The sequence below is a fragment of the Eleginops maclovinus genome, chromosome 3 (assembly GCF_036324505.1).
Source record: "Eleginops maclovinus isolate JMC-PN-2008 ecotype Puerto Natales chromosome 3, JC_Emac_rtc_rv5, whole genome shotgun sequence".
Taxonomy (NCBI): domain Eukaryota; kingdom Metazoa; phylum Chordata; class Actinopteri; order Perciformes; family Eleginopidae; genus Eleginops; species Eleginops maclovinus.
In genome coordinates, this window is record NC_086351.1 from 5,087,548 (window position 1) to 5,108,412 (window position 20,865).

The 20,865-nt window shown below is 43.9% G+C and overlaps 1 protein-coding gene across 4 annotated transcripts in view; it reads right to left on the reverse strand.

The window, feature by feature from the left end:
- The window catches only part of cadm4 (cell adhesion molecule 4), a 142,122-nt gene extending 122,976 nt beyond the window's left edge, over positions 1 to 19,146 (reverse strand). For all 4 annotated transcript variants that reach the window (XM_063879073.1, XM_063879071.1, XM_063879074.1 and 1 more), the window contains exon 1: positions 18,821 to 19,146. In XM_063879073.1, the coding sequence (XP_063735143.1) occupies positions 18,821 to 18,893 (73 nt within the window). In that variant the 5' untranslated portion in view covers positions 18,894 to 19,146. The remainder of the gene's footprint in view (positions 1 to 18,820) is intronic.
- Positions 19,147 to 20,865: the final 1,719 nt, after the last annotated feature.

Here is a 20,865-nt window from a genome sequence, read left to right on the forward strand (position 1 = left end):
CTGTAAACACCTGCAGGCCGGATTCTTCAGTGCTGACAGCGATTTGCATTTTCAGTTTGACTTTTGTGTAAAATGGGCAGCGCGAGCTAACACTTCGGGAAGCACCCTCGATGAAATGCTCTCAGGTGTGTGCTTGACTAGTCCTTCAATTAAACCTGACATTTGACCAATCTTCATGACAGGTGTTTACACTAAATATCAGATGTGATTTATGAAGGCAATCTTTCCAAACAACACTTGATGCTCGACACTGAAATATTAGTTTTAATCAAAATAAAGCTCAATCTTCTTTGTCTTTTAGGATACAGCCATTTCCCTGTCCAATATGTCTCCTATCGCTTGACTATGTGTTTTACAATATTACTTGTTTTACTGTTATTGCTGCAGTATAGGATGTTGTCTGTGATATGTGGTGCAGGGTACACTTTGTATTGTTTTAGATACCAGAGTGTTTTTCTGTCAAATTCTACTGCACTCGTCTGTGCCAGGATGTAATAAAACTGTCTGCTGGTTATATGGTCCGGTCTAATCATTAATAGTGGCTGAAGGGATGCAACTGTTGATGACACCACATTTGGCATCTTTTCAAAGATAAAGAAAAAAAAGGTGAACAAATATTAATTTTCCCGCATGCATATTGTGTTATTGGCCCATTGCCAGTCACACTTGCTCAGTGTTTTACATCAATATACTTTCAGTGATCCTGAGTCATGGATCCTGAGTCGTGGCTCTGCCTGTCGCTGCGGTCTATCCTGATGCTCATCTTACTACTTCTTTGATGGCTACCACAGGATTGTTGACATCCACCTGGATTCATCTTATTCTTATTTATAGACACATGCATTTTTCTAGCATTTGGACTATCTGCTCTATATAGACAAAAGTATTGGGACACCTACACATTATACCCAAATGCCAAATTCTTAGGCATTAATATGAAGTTGGTCCTCTCCAGACACTGACGTTGGACGAGAGGGCCTGGCTCACAATCTCCATTCTAGTTCATCCCAAAGGTGTTCAATGGGGTTGAGGTCAGGGCTCTGTGCAGGCCAGTCAAGTTCTTCCATACCAAGCCCATCCAGCCATGCCTTTATGGCATGACTGTGTCCATTGGGGCACAGTCATTTAACACACAACATCTATTGCACGTCTGTCCGTCCTGGGGGAGGGATCCTTCTCTGTTGCTCTCCCCAAGGTTTCTTCATTTTCCCCCATTAACTGTGGGGTATCTTCGGGAGTTTTTCCCTTGCCTAATGAGAGGGTCCAAGGACAGAGGGTGTCATATTCTGTTCAAACTGTTAAGCCCCCTAAGAAAAATGTACAATCTGTGATATTGGGGTATATACAGCGGGTAAAATAAGTATTGAACACGTCACCATTTTTCTCAGTAAATACATTTCTAAAAAGGTGCTATTGACATGACACTTCCATCAGATGTCGGTAACAACCCATGCACTACACACCTGCAAAGAAATCAAACCATAGATGTCCATAAATCAAGTTATGTGTATTAAAGTGGAATGACACAGGGAAAAACTATTGAACACGCTAACTGAAATGTATTTAATACCTCGTACCAAAGCCTTTGTTGGTAATGACAGCTTAGGTACATTGCTCAGGTGTGATTTTGGCCCATTCTTCCACACAAACAGTCTTCAAGTCTTGAAGGTTCCATTAGCCTATTCTATGAACTCTGATCTTTAGTTCTTTCCATAGATTTTCTATTGGATTCAAGTCAGGTGATTGGCTGGGCCATTCTAGCAGCTTTATTTTCTTTCTCTGAAACCAATCGAGAGTTTCCTTGGCTGTGTGTTTGGGATGATTGTCTTGCTGAAATGTCCACCCTCGTTTCATCTTCATCATCCTGGTAGTTGGCAGCAGATTTTTATCAAGAGTGTCTCTGTACATTTTTCCATTCATCCATTCCATGCCAGTGCCGTATGCTGAAAAACGGCCCCCCACCATGATGTTCCCACATCCAAACTTCACTGTTGGTATGGTGTTTCTGGGGTGATGTGCGGTGCCATTTCACCTCCAAACATGGTGTGTATTATTACATCCAAAGAGTTCAATTTTGGACTCATCTGACCAGACTATTCTCTCCCAGTATTTCACAGGCTTGTCTAAATGTTGTGCAGCAAACTTCAAACGAGCTTCAACATGCTTTTTCTTCAGCGATGGAGTCTTGCGTGGTGAGTGTGCGTACAGGCCGTGGCGGTTGAGTGCATTACTTATTGTTTTCTTTGAAAGAATTCGACCTGCTGATTCAAGGTCTTTCTGAAGGTCTGCACAAGTGGTTCTTGGCTCTTGGACAACTCTTCTGATAATTCTTTTCACTCCTCTGTCAGAAATCTTGCGAGGAGCACCTGGTCGTGGCTGGTTTATGGTGAAATGATGTTCTTTCCACTTCCGGGTTATGGCCCAAACAGTGCTCACTGGAACATTCAGAAGTTTAGAAATCCTTCTGTAATGCCATTAGCATGTTTTGTAACAATAAGGCTGCGAAGGTCTTGAGAGAGCTCTTTGCTTTTACCCATCAAGAGATCTTTCTTGTGTGACACCTTGGTAATGAGACACCTTTTTATAGGCCATCAGTTGGGACTGAACCAGCAGATATTAACTTGCACTGACCAGGGGCAGGATTGCTTTCTAATTACGGATAGATTTCAGCTGGTGTCTTGGCTTTCCATGCCTTTTTGCACCTCCCTTTCTTCATGTGTTCAATACTTTTTCCCTGTGTCATTCCATTTTAATACACGTAACTTAACTTATGGACATCTGTGGTTTGATTTCTTTGCATGTGTGGATTGCATGGGTTGTTACTGACATCTGATGAAAATGTCATGTCAATAGCACCTTTAGAAATATATTTATATATGTTTTAATTGTGACGTGTTCAATACTTATTTTACCCTTTGCAGATACACTTTGATTGGTTGATTAATATACTGGATACATCTACAATAGATTTGAGAGAAAGTCCCTCTTGAGGCAACTTTTAGATTTTTGCCTTTGCAGACCATTTACATACACACAAACCCGTACACAGGAAAGGGAAATTCATAATAGGGCCGCTTTAACAACTTGAGACGTCATTAACATCACTTTAAAAAATACATTTCATCATCCTGGTCTTCCTAACCGTTGTACGAGTAGGGGAAAAAATAAAAGTAGACAGGGAAAAACGGAAAGAAACGTTGGGAGTGATAACCCGGGCTGAACTAACACCATGCAGATGAGGTTCTGCGACTGCGTTGCTCCATCCATCTCTGTCATCCACCCTTGAAATGTCTTTATAGCCGTGAATTACATTACAACGCTGTGCTATGTTTACACGGGGGAGACACATCACATAATTGAACGAGTGTCACACTCAAATTCAAACGATAGTTAAATGTAAATATAGCGTCGGCAAAGTGGCTCTAAAAACCCATGTTGCATTCAGAACAGTGAACAGCTCCCGTCTTATTTTTGCAGTCCTGCAGATCTCCTAGAACTCTCCACAACTCTAATAGCGTAAAAAAAAAACAACGCTCAGATCCAGGTGCTCTGATAGGATGTTGAGGAGGAATCAGCGGTGCAGAGAAAATCAACGCTGCCTTTTCAGTGAAGATATCATGAGTGTAACGCCATCACACACACACTCACTCCGTCCTGCCTTTTAACACCCTGTTCTGAAAGACCGTCCGCTCTTTCCAATCAAGTCTTTATTGTCCTGTAATGAATACATTTCCCATAAAAGAGAGCCGCTGTGGGAAAAGGGGAGCGAGGGAGGAAGAGTGATAAAGAAAGGCCCAGAGAGTAAATGAGGATAAAAGTGAAACAAATGACGCACACAAGCGAGTGATGGGGGGGGATTAGGGTTGAGTAGGGTTGAGAAGGCTGGAGGGCTTTGGCCAAGTCCTTTGCTTTTTCCGGCACCTTCATATTTCAATCCCATTGCCCTCAGTCTGGTATAAAAGGAGTACTGTCAGACTGTGGTTTGTTCTTGCAGTAGCAAATCGGCATTCAGTTTGCCAGTTGCTGTGTGCGCCTGTTTTTTGGCCCGTTAAATAACCCTCATTAAAAGGGCAGCAGCAACTAATAACAGCGTCCGAACTGCACCGAGTCCGTCCCTGTGCCCTGTCCTCTTCTCTCCTTGTTTAATTTCCCCCTTTAAGCCTGCTTATCGATTTCAGCCCCTCTATTCCGTAACTCCTTTTATTAATAGCACAAAGCAATAACAAGAGTGTCACAACCCCTATGTTTTGCACTGGCAATTAATAGGAATAATTTAAAGCTGGCAGATGTGAGTTTTCCATATTCTTTACAGTACAGCCTCTCCCCATCCCGCAATATGGAACTTTTTTTTTATTCCCCATCTCCTCTAAACTATACCTCCATAAATCTCTGCCAACTTACTTTTATGAAAGAAGGTGCTGAGTGAGAGACGGAATAAGAAAGGCGGAGAGGTTTGGGCCAAGTACAACAAAATGGGATTTGATACCGGGACCGAGCAAAAGAAACTATGACAGAGAGAAAGGGAGGCCAAGAAGAAAAAGTCACAGAGGGAGAGAAGAGCTGCAGAAATAGAGGAGGAACTGCCTGAAGGCGTTTGGCGGTAAATTCTGAAGCGGACAAGGTGGGAAGAGAGGGAGACATGGGAGGAGGCAGGGAGAAATACGGATGTGCTAAGGGGAACAGAAATGAATAAAAGATGGAGGGAGACGGATAGGATCGAAAGGTAACTGAGGTGAGTGAGCTGCTGGAACTATTAGATTCTCAGTAGGCAGTCACTTCCTCTCCCTGCCTCTGCTGTAGTTATCAACTCGAGCTGTGTGCTCTGCCGTTAATGGGACCACTAAACTGTCACAGCGTGGCGCGTGTGCAAGTTAAACTAGATACTCTTTCATCTGCCTGAGTTTGTTTGCATTTGCATCGACGCTCACTATTTATTTCTACAGACCTCTATCGGTTGGCTTGAATCTCTACAAGTGTGTGGGAACACAGCACGGAGGAAACTTGTGTATGGTATGTGTGGGCGGTGTATAGCAGAACATCACCAACTACAAGTATGTAAAAGTTTGTTACATCCAGCAACAGATTGTCGGGATCATAAGTAAATGTTTAACTTGTGTACATTTCAGGTGGATCACCCCGTGGGATGGAGGTTATGTAATGTCTTTGACACTTTGGTGAGACAACACCACCTGTGCTGCACCGACAGATAAGCTGGAGCACAATTGTCAGCTGCCTTGCTCTTTTTTGAAAATATTTTTTAGGTAAGCCTGAAATGTGTAACCCACTACCTGTCACTTTGTGAACATGCCCAAGGCTGCAAAATATAAGAATCACATTTGTGTCTCCGAGGTGGCACTTCCAGTCGATTATTCCTAGTCATTACAAATTAGATGTTATTTTTTTAAGATTAAGTCATTATTTTAATGGTTATGAGAAGATTGTATTTGCCAGTAAGGAGCAAGAAACTGTCAGATGGTCAGACAGATTGTAAACGAGCCAACTGCTCAGACAGATATTCCAAACCACTTTAAAACTAAAGCGAGCGCACCTGGAAATGTTCAACACCTGTGTATAACTACACAAGGTACAGTAGGTCAAATTGAATGCAGGAAGTCATCCCTATTCTGTCTTCCAATTAAGTTTGACTAACCTAAGGGTTCTTTATAATTATCAGACAGCTTTTTTTTGACCTGTTGGATTTTGTAGCGAGGTTAGCGTGTTCCTAAATCTCGGCAATTAACTTGTGAGATGTATTGTAACCAGAAGCAATGACGGCCAAAGACACAAAGGGATATTGTAATAAACCAGAAAACCAATTTCTTTTTCTCAGTTATAAAAAGAAAATGCTGCATACAATTCATGTCGGAAACAGCATTAGCAGAGCCTGAAGGTATAGTGGTTGTTAGTAGACTCCACTTGGGTATTCACAAGGGGATAAGCAGTCCCTTGCTCATGGTGTCCTGAATATATTCAACCACCAGCATTATTTATGGTGGTAACAACATCATGCGAGGTGTTAGTTATAGCCTCACACATAAACCCACACACCCACAAAAAGGGAAAAGGACAACAGATGCATCCTGAGCAAATGATGCACTGTTTTGTGTGATTGTGCTGTTGGTCCTCTGTGTGGGTGGGTGACCAAATCGTGTGGCTGCCAGTGATGGTCAAGTGTGTGTGTGTGTGTGTGTGTGTGTGTGTGTGTGTGTGTGTGTATGTGTGTGTGTGTGTGTTCCTGCTGACTATAACTATGTGTGTGTATGCTGAGAGCTGAAATGAAGGTGGGCTGTTATCATCTCCCACTGCCGGCATCCATCCCACCTCTGTGTCCTCTCAGTGGCAGGTCGGTGTAAGTTGGTCGCTGCCACATCATTTTCAGAAGGGTCGGATGGCAGTTTTTTGCTCCCCTACACCGTCCACCCTCCCTCCCTTCCTCCTCGCTTCTATCCATCCACCAGCCCTGGCTATTCTCGGCACTTCACAACTGGATGAGCAAAGCAGCAGCGGCTACCTACCTGGCTCTGTGATTGACTGCAGCGCTGCCGAGCGCCTCACTGTATCTGTGCCGTGTTTATTGCTTCGTTCACCTTCGCCGTAATTGAGTCCCTTCCCCATGCGAAATATGCACCCTCAGACGGGCGGCTGTGTGAGTGGAGGGAAGTTGACTGACAGCCTACATAACTCAATTCTGAGGGAACCTGATGGCTGTGTTCTTGTGTGTGCATGTGTGGGAGTGTGTCTGTGTGTGGCTATCTGAAAGACAGTGTCACCTATGTGGAATATGTGGGCTTCCATAAAGCTCTGCAGAATTTTAAAGCTATGAACCTGGCTTATCTCTGAAAAGGAAGATTTCAAAGTACCAAAACAATTTTAAAATATATATTTCTAAGAGCAGGTGCTTGCTTATGCACAATTTAGGCTCAGGCTAAGCTAGTCAGGAGTGTGTGTGGCATGACAAAAACTCCAGTACAATGATGCATGTGTATGTGACTACATGTGTGAGCAGAATACTACTCAGCCCCTTGCAAACACACACCTACACAGCAGCACAGACAACTGTAAAATGGCCAATATGCCAAGAACAGGCCAAGTAGAAAAGGTGAATCATGATATATAATGGATAAGTAAGATAAAGTGGCACAGAGGTTAAGGGAGCACCACGGAAAAAGTAGAGGAGGAAAGAAGGGAAGGATCAAGTGTGTGTTTGTGTGTGAATGATGGCCTGAACACAAGATTGGAAGAAGTAGATAAGGGAATAAAATATGAACGAGCTGAATAATAGGAAAACAAAGTTTTGCACAGGCTTCAAGAAAAATAAAAGGAATAAGGAGAGGCTGAGAGGAGGTGCTGGAAGGGGGAGAGAAGATATAGGGTCAAAAACAGTCATGGGAGCAAGAAATAGTATGTGGGAGAGGAATGGAGATGGTTGGAGGGACTGCATGATCTCTGAAGTGTACGTAGGGTGAGAACAAGCCTCCACCTCCAGAATATTGCAGTGCAGCATATAAGTAAAATGCACAGTTCAGCAAGCCCAGAGCAATCGAGATGGGGAGGGAAGGTAAATCTGGAGGTACAGTAAAAAGAAAACAAGGGGAAAGGCAATTGTCTATAAAAAGAAAACAGAAAGTTCAAAGTCGAAGGAAGAAGTGTAACTTATTCAGAGAAACAAGAAGAGCGGCGGGAGAAGAAGCGGAGGGAAAACAAATGCAATATTGAATCGATGCGGCGAGAGTAAATGGAAGCAGAGAGAGAGGACAGAAGGAAAAAACATTTTACCTATGCAAATGAGAAGGGGAAAGCAGAAGCACAGGCGTTCAAGCTGGCCACCTGGGCCCTGTCAATTCTCCCGCTCTCCTTTTCCCTCCCTCTCCCATCCTCTCACCGTCTACCTCTCCACACCTGGCCCTGGCATCCCATAGCCTGAGGCTACAGTATAAGAGGAGGAGGCGGGAAAGGGGTGCAACGCAGCGGGGAGGCAGGAGAGAAAGTTAGCCAAAAGATCCATCACAAGCGATCCTGGCAATGAAAAGTCCCCCCGTTCCCTTCACCAAAATCTGTCTTTCCAACTACCCCCCTCTCATTGCAAACTCTCACTAACAGCAGGAGCAAACGCATGCACACACAGCCACCCGGAGCACATAAATGTAGGGTGTGCATTGGCTCTGGTATATGACTAGCGACACACACAGAAAGATGTGCACACAGCGAGGGGGAATTAAACGATTTTGAGTGATCATGGTGAGTGAAAAACTAAAAAAGAAAGTATGTCACAGATGAGGCCCTTGAACCAGACTGCAGGAGAATTGGTAGTGAGGGATCAGATAGGAGGGAGGGAGGGGTTGAGGGAAAGAGAGGCAGATGGAGCGTGGAGGAAGAACAAGGTTTAGAAAATGGCAGGTACAGCGATCAAGAGCAAAAGGCAGAAGAAGGGTGCTACATGTACTGGGGTAAAACGTGTAAAAACACTGACTGTGTGAATATGGGAATATGTTGTGTACTTGAAATACAATCACCTGGCGTGTCCCTCTATTTGTCAAAACTATCCTAGGGAAGCTCATGAAAAAGAGGCCAGTGAGGGTACATGGCATTTAAAAAGGCACAGAGCATCAAGACACAACACACTGCAGTAAATAAGTTTGGAAACTCCGAAAGGTCTCTGCAGCCTCCCGAGTGCAGTGAAGTGTTTGTATTCATGCATATGCAAATGTGTGTGTAAGCCAAACTGCCAACCTGCCTGTCTGCTTTGCTGCAGATTTGTGCACACTTCTGTAACACGGCCAGAGATTTATACACAAGTCATCATTTGGGATCAAGCTGCTTTTTAATTACCTATGGTTTATGTTTGTTTTTAATTTTCCCCATAAGCTCATAAATCGCTTTCCCTAAGCGCAGCTCAAATCCATCTCCATGGTAAATAAGCATCAGTTATAATTGCATATACAAGTGTGCGCCGTCACAAAATACATTTGACCCCCCCCCCCCACCAATGCTGTCATAGTTGAGTGAACTGCATAAGGAACAATACATAAGTGATGATAGATACATTGGAATACAGTAACTAAGAGTTCTACTACAGATAGTTTGAAGTACTTTAATGGAGTTCAGGGTTTCGTCTAAACCGGGTAACTCTTTCTTTCGGCGAGCGCCCTCACACCAAAAAAAAACGATTTAACCAATACAATTTAAAGTGATGCCAGAAAATTTGTCAAAAATTACTCAATAAAAAGAAAATTGTGTCAAACAGACGGCTCAGACTTAGCACTGTTTATGTCTGTGGCACCCCAGTACTGCCCTCATACTATACATTTCTGAGAACTCCTGGAGTATTTCCATTTACTGCTCCACCAGGATTAAAAAGGCAAAACTTTTAACTCCACTAAATGTATTTAATTTATTAAATTTCAGATCAATAATGCAGGATTAATAATACAAAAGATTATCAGCAAATAATGGCTCATTTTTATAGGTTAATATAAACTTTAAGATGAAAGAAAGATTCAACTTTATTGTCATTGCACAGAGTACAAGTACTAGGACAACGAAATGTCTCTGCATTTGACCCATCCTAGTGTTAGGAGCAGTGGGCTGCCATTATGTACGGCGCCCGGGGAGCAGTGTAGGTAACCAGTGTCTTGCTCAGGGACACCACGGTGGCACTTGGTCTTTCGGGGACTTGAACTGGTGACCTTCCAGTTCCCAGGCCAAGCCCCTATGGACTTTGCCACCACCGCCCCTTTATGGAGCCCTTGGTGAATTTATAAGCTACTCACCAGTATATATATACTTTATTTTCTTTCTTTCTTTAAACTCCTCATTACCAGCTTCAACATTAAGATGAAGATAACATGATGCATTTATAATAATAATAATCCAGACATAAATAAATACTTTTTACATTTTGATGTTTATTCCTATTCCTGAATTTTGTATGCAGTTCCTCTACTTGTAGGTATATACCGTACAGTGTATAATTTCACTCCACTTTGTTGCATGATTTATGACGAGTTGCACAGTAGACAAAATGAACTGAAGTCATCTGGACCATCAATGTTCAACGTGTTTGATTACATTTGAAACTCTTATCTCAGTTGATGAAACTTTCAATCGTCCAGAGTTAAATTCATCCAAGAAAGTTTGTTCCACATTTGGCAGCGTTATCTTACGAACAGTAACATAATAACCAGATATTGGCCATGTCTCCTCCATTATCTCTGTTGATCAATTCCTGACGTTGATGAATTAACTTTGAGTCCATTTTAAGACACACACTTCCTCATATAATCTTCCTCTCAGATTGTTAAGCCTTCATATTTGTTGGCAGACACAATTTCCTGCCTCGCAAAGCAAACGTCTAATATTCACCTCATGCTGCAAAGCCGCATGAATGGATGCAATTCAGGTTTACACTTTGTTTTTGAAAGTCTTGGATGCACGCATGAAGTCTGTCTTTTTAAGAGATGTAATTCTGGCCCAAAATTAAGGTTTTATAAAACAAATTAGCCATACATCAATGTCAAAGTTGGCCTTTTTTCTCACATTTCTGTGCGAGGTAAACAACTGAGGAATGAATCAGCATGAATGAATTTGCACAACTCAATGCAACAACGTTTCAAAAAGTCTTCCTCTTTCACAGGAAAAAGATGCAATGAAAGCCTTTTCATCCTGCTATACAACTACCTATATTTACTAAAATTAGCCTTCTTGAAAACCTTGTTGCATACTATTTCTATTCTCATCCAAGATGTGAGATGCAAAGCAGTTGCTTTATGTCGTGTTGGTGCATGGAGCACTTAGTGCTGCTAAGTGGAAGTGGTTGTTTCTCAAATATCCCAGTGCAGTCTTGTTTGCATTTGTATGCCACTGATTTTTTTCCGAGAGAATATTATACTCTCACCGGGCTGACATTTTCATTGTTCTTAAAATTAAAACCAACCGCACGTCTGTGCAGCACGCTGGCACTCTTTACGCTCCCTCATCATGCCAAAGTCGTGTCCAGACAGTGGCTTATTTTTCTGAATCAACAGCAAATAACTAAAACAACATTTAGCCAGCAAAACATTAATGTGACCAAATGGATAAACATTGTCTTCTGCCATCGTGAATATCATCTCATTGCGGATATGCCAATGGCACAAAAAAGTAGCAATTATAAGCCACTACCAATGTTCGTCAAATAAATCAGTGTATCCCTAATTTTAATGATATGAAAATCCCATTTAAAAAATGAAAATCATGCATCATGTGTCATTTTGGATCACTTATAAAAGAAACTGCAGGCTTGGTGACTAAAGCAGTTGCTGTGGTAAATGGGAGGACAGATGGCAGCCATCTTGGCCCTTGGGAAGAGAAGAAAATAATCAAGAATGAGAGGACATTCCACTACAGCTTTCTTTTATTGGTTTCGCTTGCAATAAAGTATGTTACTGTATTTCCAGTCAAGAGGCAGTGTCGTGCTGTGTGTATTGTGCAGCTCTCAAAAAAACACTTGCTGTCCATGGCTACCGAGACCACAAAGGGAAAAATAACTTTGGTTCCGACCACAGAACCCCACCGGCCTCTGCAAGCTGCTTCACATCTCAGTTTATCAGTATAGCTCAGCGGGTGGCAGTTGCTATGAAGCAGTTTCTCCGCAACTGCACCCAATGCCCAAGGCCTGTGTCAAGCTCATTCAGGATCACAGATTGTGTAGCTGTTCCGCTCCTCTCCTGCAACGGCCAGCAAGGAAAAGACACGGTCATTCTGATAACATTATTCAGCCGACAGATGGACACGGAGATAGGAACACGTCTGTGAACATGAGTCAAAGCGCCGCTTCAGTCTGCTGGTGCTCTTAATGGGAGGTGAGGGGGTGTACCTGTTAACGGCCATGAGGTGAATCAGCAGTGGAGCACTAAAATGCCCCTTCAGCTGCACAGGAGAAAAATGAATCCTGGTAGAGCGTCGAGCAGAGCTTCCCTCAAGGTCGTTGGTGCTTGGCCACTCTTTAAGTGGACTCACCAACTGTAACAATCTCTGCAGAAACAATTGCAGCACCAATCCAATTTGGCCGAGCCTCTTTTTTTCCTCTGCTTAGTCCAGTGCAGCCGGCTGAATAGCCTCACTTTTGTTTTGCCCTGCTGAGAGCAAAGCATGAATTGATGACCTTATGAATCTCAAAAGAGCCCAGCAAATCATTGCGGTGAATCTCGCCCTAGCACATTAAGCATGACCGCGGGCCTTATACCCCTCATTTTTTCCTTGTCTTTCTCCGTTATTTTCTATTTCTCTCTCTCTCTCTCTTCCTTATTTCCTTCTCACGAGTACTGGGAGGTGTTTGAGAGCGGACAACTTCTCGAGGATTGTTTTCGTGTGCTGCTAATTAATTGACTATAATGAATGGTTGCTTACAGTTTGCTAATGAAGTGGATCAAAGTTTACTGGTCCTTATGTTGAAGCTGTTTTCTCAGGCCTGAGTAAGAGATGAAGAATAGTCAGATAGAGATAAGTGTCACACAGAGAGGAAGGGTGTGTATGGGAAGTATTGAGAGAGCTGCAGTGGATTTTTATTTCAGTTGCTTTTTTTAACAAACACTTGGCATCTGTCCAGAATCTAGTCGGGCAATTAGAGTTTGCTCTATTGGCAGCTGCCGTTATCGCTTGTCTTTCGTTGAGTGATAGCGTTTGGTTTCAGAAGTGCATACAGCAAAGCCAGATGTGTCATAACATTTGGTAATCTCTGATAAGCTTATGTTGCTCAATGCATTTTTTTGTAGCTTTGATTTCTCCTAACTTCAAATGTTCTCTTAAAAATGCTTTAAAAAATAATGAATATGATCGAATCGGGTCTGATTACACTTCAATAAAAATATAAAATAAAAATCCTTACTGTAGTTTCGGCAAAGGACACTACCACTTTATCGATGTCAGACTTGATCATGGCTTGAATGAATTCAAACTCGTGGGAGAGACATTTTCAGAGTTTTCTAAGATAGAAAACTCATCCGAGACCTCTTCACCATTGTTTTGTCCGCCTTCTGAAAATCTCAATCTGATTTCCCAGTAGATAGTGCACTGCTTTGACTGGCAATTTTCAGCATTCAACAATCTCATCAAAGCCAACCTATTAATGCCGATGATACGAAGAAGGATTCTAAAATGGCAGACAGATGAATAGCCCTGTGCGTGTGTGGGTGTTTAATTCTCCGAGCCGGAGCACCGCGCAGCTTCTCTGAAAGTGGGGAGGACTGCCATGAGCTGCTGGGAAACAATTTCGATGCTTGTTTGCTTGTGTCTGTTTGTGTGTGTGTGTGTGTGTGTGTGGGGGGGGTGGGAGAGTGTGTGCGCACTGTGACCTCATCGATCATGACACCTAGTCTCTCAGGTGTGGTCACCTACACAGTGCTTGCCCTCTCTCCGTCTTTATCTCTGTGAATCACCATCCATCTCTCTGTCTCTCCTGCTATCTCAAACCAGCACCCTGTACTTTTCTGCTTTTGTACCACACTCCTAATCTCCCCCTTTCCTCCTTCCTCCTTTTTTTGTCCTTTTTAGTCTGTCATTTGGCACAGCAGGGGTTGCTCTCCCTCTCCCTTGTCTTTTTTTAAACATTTTTACACCCATTACAGAGCTGAAATCCCGCAATCATTCACTTGTTTGTTGGACTCCTCTCTGCCTGACTTTCTCCTCTGCTCCACTGGTCTGTGACGCAAGCCTGTGGCGCTCCCCCCCCCCCTCACCCCTAACTCCTCGCACCCTTCCTTCACTTCTTTTATACACTGTGCAGCCAGCCATCTCTTGCTCTCCCCCCTTCTGTTTCACTCTGCCTCCCTGACCCCATCAGTCTCCTGGTGCCCCAGCTAAGCCTGGTCACTCTTCATCAGCTCCTCCACTGGACACGCAGACCTCCCAAGGGCAAAAGGAAAACAGGGGTCTTGTTGGCAACCTCTGTGCCAAGCCTTGACAGTTTCACCTGGGTTTAAGACCTTCACTGATCCTCCTCACACCTGGACGAGCACCTCATTACCGGTCGTCCCCTCCTCTTGTCTCCACATCTAGTCTTCCAGATGGGGTGTGTATTAGCCTCCGCAATGGAAGTGTACACAGTTTCCAAGCTCTTCAATTTTAGGCACTTGCCCTTTTCAGCTCAATCAGTCTCTCTCGCCCAATCACAACCGGTGAGGGCTCCGCCGCGGTGCCTGAGTGGGGATAATCACCTTGGTTACGGGCACTACTGGGGACCGCTGTCTAGCCAAGTTAGCACCAGGCCCTGCGGGAGCTTCGAAAGCAGGTGTCTCTGCAATGAGGAAGGGTGTTCAACGAGCCCAGGGCCAAGCAAGAAGTTTAAACGTTTACTCTTAGTCATGGAAACTGTGTAACCAATAGCGAAGAATGCTCGCCCCATGCAGTTACTGGTTAATTATTTTTTTTCAGACTCAGGATTCCCTCTCTCTCTCTGTTGCCCCAACCATTATTTAACTTTGACTGGCTTGAAACATTAGTAATCGTACCTCAGTAAAAAGAATACATAGCAACTGCCTTTGTGTGATGTGCCAAGAAGCAGTGCGGCGGGGAATGGCTGTTTACTGATTTCACACTCCCGTGGCAAAGACAAATATACAGCGAGAGGGGTCAGTGGCTGGAGAAAAGCTGCTGGCTCAGGGGACATCAGGTCACGGTATGGAAAGCTGCACCAGAGGAGGGCATTACTCTTTCCTACTGAGCCAATCAGATGGGATGGGAGTTAAAAGCGCCGGATTGATTGGCAGGTCTCTAAAGCCAGCAAATGGAGGAGATGTCCTTGGCATCCTACTGAGCATTAAAAAACTTCAGCAGCTAAGTTGGTGAAACGCCAGTTGTTCTCAGAGAGCGACACGTAAGGACGACATAGATCACCATTATGATAATCACAAGCGGCACTGTCTGGGGAATAGTAATGGGAAGGAGATGAGGTGGCAGCTATAAAGAGTGTTTCTACATTAGCATTGGTCTGATTAGATTGACAGAAAGTTTCACTAATGGACAATTAAACAAATGGTCAAAATGAGATATAAGGCTTCAATTACCAATTGGTGTCTTATTGTGGCCCTTTCAATCATACGGCCTCATACACACAACAGACTGGTGCCATAAACGAGATGTGAAAAGGGTCACGTCAAATGAAGTGACCTTGCAGTAGAAACAGACTAACTTGTCAGGTCTTACTTCCATTTATATCTATTTACGTCGATATAAAAATAAAATACTCACTGACCTATAAAGCTGGAGGGGGTTATTGAGATGCAATCATCGTGAGAAAAACAGCAGTTTCAAAACAAGGAGTTATGGATCGCATTGAAGACTAGAGGGCAGATTAGGAGATAATTACAGTAAAATACATCACCTTCCCTAAACAGTGAGCCTAGGAACTTCTTCTGCTTCTGAGTAATAGACCTATAAAAGCTCAGGGGGAGAATAAAACCAGCCCACACTAAGCTCCGTAACTCTCTAAGTCATGGCTTGCCCAAAAAGCGACACAGACCAATTTGTTTATGGAGCTTATGTGTGAGCAGTTCCACAGCTGAGATAGAGGGCCACCCTGTCACGACCCTTTAGGACTGTAGCGGTTGATCAAACAGGACTTTGGACGACAGCGTTCGGAACAATTTGACATTTTGTTTAAAAAAAGAGGCTAATTTCAGCTTCTCTAGCATTGACGGGCATGTCAGCACCGTCTGCAAAGTTCAGCTTGTCCAATTATTTAGACCTACAAAAGACAGGGAAACACTGAAGTCTGATTGTTCACCCAGCTCAAATTTACACCGTGAACCGGCAGATGGCAGGCCAGAGAGCAAGGAACGGAGGTCTCGGTCTTTTTAATTAAACTGTCGACAAGTTTATTTTATTTTAGGGGCGGAATTATCCTCCAAGGTTTGGATCAAAGGATAAACCTTGGCTTGCTGTGAAGACTTTTCCTGCGCATTAGAGAACAAAGATACAGGCTGAAACAGCAAGCACTGCGCAATGTGGAAGAAAGTAGAAAGGCAATCTCAACTCTGGCATGATCCAAATTGCGTCTGACAAGCATCAAAAACTGCAATTGGGCTCCGACAAACTTGCATTAGCAGTCCTTCTCCTATGTTCAAAAGGAAACTCCAAAGCACTATGCAAGCTGTCTGTAGGCAAGGTGTATGTGTACACGTGTGTTCCTGCACTTATGTGTGTGCTCATGCGGGTCCAAATTTTTGGTTATGGTGTGTACAACATTTCCCTTGATGTTTGTGTTTACACGCTCTCTTGTGTGACTCACAGCGACATTGATTTATGCATGGCTTCTCTGTGTGTGTGTGTGTGTGTGTGTGTGTGTGTGTGTGTGTGTGTGTGTGTGGGCTTGCACACACATACAAACTATAATTGGTATTCAAATCTCCTCCCACAAGTACGTCCAACTGCTGCCGTTTTTCAACCGCCAGAGAGCCAGCCAAGGTCCAAACAGCATGATGGGAAACAAGCTGAAAACGGATGGCTCTCATTGCACACATTCAAATAAACAAATGGAGGTGATTTAATGCACACAGTGATAAGGAAGGTGGTAATGGAGGCATGGGAGAAAAATCGGGAGGGAGGTAGAAGAATGGAAGTGATGGAAGGGATGCGTGGTAGCGATTAACAGTGGGCAAGCAGCAGAGGTGGAGTTAACAGCATTTGTTACGTGGGGTTTAAGTTTGGCCTGTGGATCAGCCACCCCCACAAACCATGCACTGTGCATAAACACCCAGCGCTGACTCTGTGTGCGAGTGATTGTGTGTGTGTGTGTGTGTGTGTGTGTGTGTGTGTGTGTGTGTGTGTCCCTCAAGCCTGCCCGTCAGACAGACTGTGAAGTCTTTCTGCCTTTCTTCTCCCACTCTTCCTCCCTCCCTTGCTTTTTTCTGCCTTTCTTGCTCCCTCCATCTTTTCCATCCCTCCTTCTCTCCCTCGTTCTTCCGAAGGAGGGCCAAGTCTCCCAGCCACGGCATCTTCACAGCACCCTCTCAATCTATCTGTCTGCTCATCCGTCTATCTGCCCAATCAATCTGTCCATCTCTATTCTGGCATAATAACAAACCCCCGTCGCCTCCCACCTTTTTTTTCTCCCTTTTGCTTTCTGCTAGATTAGTTTTGCCATTTTCATCTTTGGAGAAGAAATGACATGCTGATTTGTGATCAGGATTTATTTTTAAAGCATGTTATATGTGCACCTGTGCAGGGCGTTGTGAATCAGACCATCTCTGCACGTCCTTCTCTCCCTCTCCTTCCACCATCCACCCTCTGCCTGCTACACCCCTCGCTCCACCCCCCAGCCCCCTGTCTCTCCAGGCCCCTGTCAGCGGCTAGATTAATGGCAGTGATCAGTGAGCAGCCCCCAGCAGAGGTTGCCTGCAGCTCAGGCAAAACCCCGGCACTGTAAGCAGCACACAAACACAGACATAAAGCACATTTACATGCAACACACAAGCACGTTCAGAAATGGATGCCCAGACACACGCACGCACACAGACTTCTCACACAGTACTCCAGTTAGACTGACATACAAAACGCCTACACGCTTATGCATAAATCAGCCCTCCACATCATAACACGCAGACATACAAATAGAACCAAACATACACACACACACACACACACAAACACAAGGGAAGAAATCAATACACAGGCCATGGTGAGGTTGATGTCAGTGCAGCCGGAGGAATGGCAATGGAGCAATGTAGAGTGCCTTATGTAAAAGAGACATCATCAGAATAACACAGCAAAGGTCTGACGGGGACAATGGCCGACCCCCCACTCAAAAAAAGCCCCCAAGTGAACAACAACCACAAGAGACAAATCAATAAAAAAACATCTGTGTGCACTTTCTCATTGCCGCTCCTGCTCAGTCAAATTTACTGAAGCACCGGTTAGTATTTAATAAGGTTTATAAATGACACCATATTTTGCCACATCAAAGCAGATGACTCTAAATACATCAGAGTCATGAGTGAGCCTAATCCAAATCCCTATTTTTGCAGCAGATGCACTTGTCATAGGGTAGTGACCATGAAATATACTGTGCCAATAAGGGAGCGATGCAGGACTATCCCATACTGAGAGGTTCCAGTGGGAAGTGTAACAGCAACAAAGGCACTGCAGGAGCCATTACAATGCTTCACAATTGATTGTTAGATGTGACTGTATCTGATAAGGTGAGGTCAGAAAGGTCCTTTAAGTCCATCACACTGCGGCAGCATATAAAAGCAGTGACCGACAACACTGCTGGGTGTACTGTGTGACACACGTCTGGTCCACTGCGGGCATTTGTTATGAGCTCTCATGTGGCTGTCAGAATCTATCGCAGCTCTCCACCTACAGCAAGAATGTTTCATGCAGCAGCTATGACAAAGTGAATCCCAAACACTAAAGAAACAAGTACAATGTCGTGATGAAAGCAGGTCAACAACTGAACAAAACGTATGTGTAAGCGAAAAGTGAAAGTGAAGTGATCTTTTGGGGTATTTCCATTTTAAGAATACGAGAAATGATCCACACAATGACTCATACTGAAATATAAATACGGATGTAGCCCAGACTTGCGCAATGGCTTTTCTAATTACCCCGGGGTGAATAATAACCTTATTCTGCAGGATGATTGGAGATTCTTATAGGTACACGTGCTTTTGTCCCGCGCTGAGCGTTTCCTTCCCTTTCCCCAGTCTGACAAGTCAGAATAAGCCCGGAGCGTTTTCTTACAGGACTTAAGCAAACTTGCACGTTGAAAGCCACAACACATCGCGGCGGCTTAGCACTCTTCTCATTCACATTGCACTCATTCACTCTCTCGGTGGTGACTTACCAGTGCGCACCAGGCAGGCGACGGTGAGGATGGTGAGGGGGACGCAGTAGTTCCACACGGTCGCGAAAGCCATGGCTGTCGCTGATATTCCCCTCTGATCTGTTCCTCGGTATTCCTCTTCCTTGGAGAAATCAGAGTGACATGAACCCGCAGGTCCACTGTCCAACGGCTCCTTCTGCGTCTGTGTGTGTGAGTGCGTAATGTGCGTGGACGAGTGTGTATGTTCAGTCAAGCACTGAATTGCAGGTCTTTACATTGTAATGCTCCCTCCCTACACACACCTATATTCTCCCTCCCTCTTGGAATGACTGGATATGATGGCTTGACTGGTTTTTCTTGGTTACTTTACAATGTAAATATATTTAAAAGCTTGCCAATGGGGCGGGCCTGTGTGCGTTTCCCACCAATCGCAGAGAGCGGGAGCAGGTGAAAGGGTGTGCGGATGAGAGAGGGGCTGGGCTTGATGAAATAAATCGGCTATACACGAGGAGAGCAGGGGAGGGGGGTGCATCTTCCAATTAATTGAAATCAATTCGCTCTAAACGTGATTGATAACCAACATTAATTTCCCGACACAAATAACCAATTTATTTCAAATGTAGTCCCTCGGACCGAAAAAGGATGTGTGGCGTAATGATTAAGATGAACAAAATTATTATTATTAATCAGATGTTTATCGTTTCAAGAGACAATAATGCAGTCATTAAGCGTATTCTGAAGTCAATTTCAAAATGATTATGTAAATAAATCAGCATGTATTTGTGTGTGCTCATCTGAATGTCAGTAATGCAATGTGGACTCACTTTCCCACATGTTGGGTGGTGGCAAACAATTCCCTGAAATATTATTATTTCTATTAATCATTATTTGCTCATTTGGTGATCAAAACTGGAAGAAATGTTATATGTTGACTCACTGCCAAATCAGAGTATGTCCAACATTCTTTAAGACTCAGGGACATTAAGCTGCTTTGTCTCCAAAGAGTGCCCAGGACTCACCGAGGAGCAGGAAATAGACCTGAGTGTATTCCGTTAAATCGCCCTTCACAATGGTCGGTAATGACCCGCAACATAAACTTGTGCTCTGGAAGAACCAGTGTTTCTGCTCATCTAAAGTCAGGGCTGATTAGGTCCCACTAAAGGCCTCTTTAACTTTACCCATGCTGTGGCCACAGTATGCCCATAATTGTGTTTTCCAGTCAGAGACTGCTGCTCCATTATGAAAATTGTTTCTCATTCCACATCTCTTTTTTTCTCCTCCTAATCTAGTGCTATACCATGGGTTTGTAGCCTGCGAGCCTTGAAGGGGTCTTTTATCTTTTTTCAAACCATCTTTGGCGCCCCCTTCAGGTACGATTATGAATATCACGTCATGGGTCTCAAATGTGTTTAGGGCTCTCTCTCATCTGACAGGAATACTGACACATTTGGTTCAAAGAGTCAGAAAAAATCCAACAGGCAGTTATGTAGCAGTCTATTAGAATTAATATTAATGTTTCCAGCCTTGACTTCCTTAAAGTTGCTTTGAACTCTCGCCTCACATCTGACCTCTTTTCCATGGATGTGTGTGTAATCTTTAAGTCTCAGCTTCAGGCTCTCTACATTTCATGAATTTCTTTTTCTTGACACAAGTTTTAACCTTGTTTTGGAATCGATGGTATCTGGCTAACTCATTCCCTAAATCCCAACCCATTTTTCCCTGTCAGGCTCTCTGTGAGTGTTTGTTCCCCAATTGGCAGGGAGTCGAGGCGGCTCCCCCGCACCAGATGGGGCATTGTCAGAAAGTAATGAGGGGAAAACACCTGCTTTTCCAGCTTACCCCAGTCCTTCATTTTCAGCCATTTGACACAACATATGCAGGTTGCACATACAAAACCAAGTGACCATGACCAGAACAGCATTGGGCGATGGCATTCAGTTACAAATTCCTGGCACTTTGTTGCATTAGTCAATGAACTGTCATGTTTGGTATTATTCACCTATATTTGTAAGTCGGCGCACTGGGGGCTGTCGGGACGCTGGCCCACCTGAATAACTGTCACCACT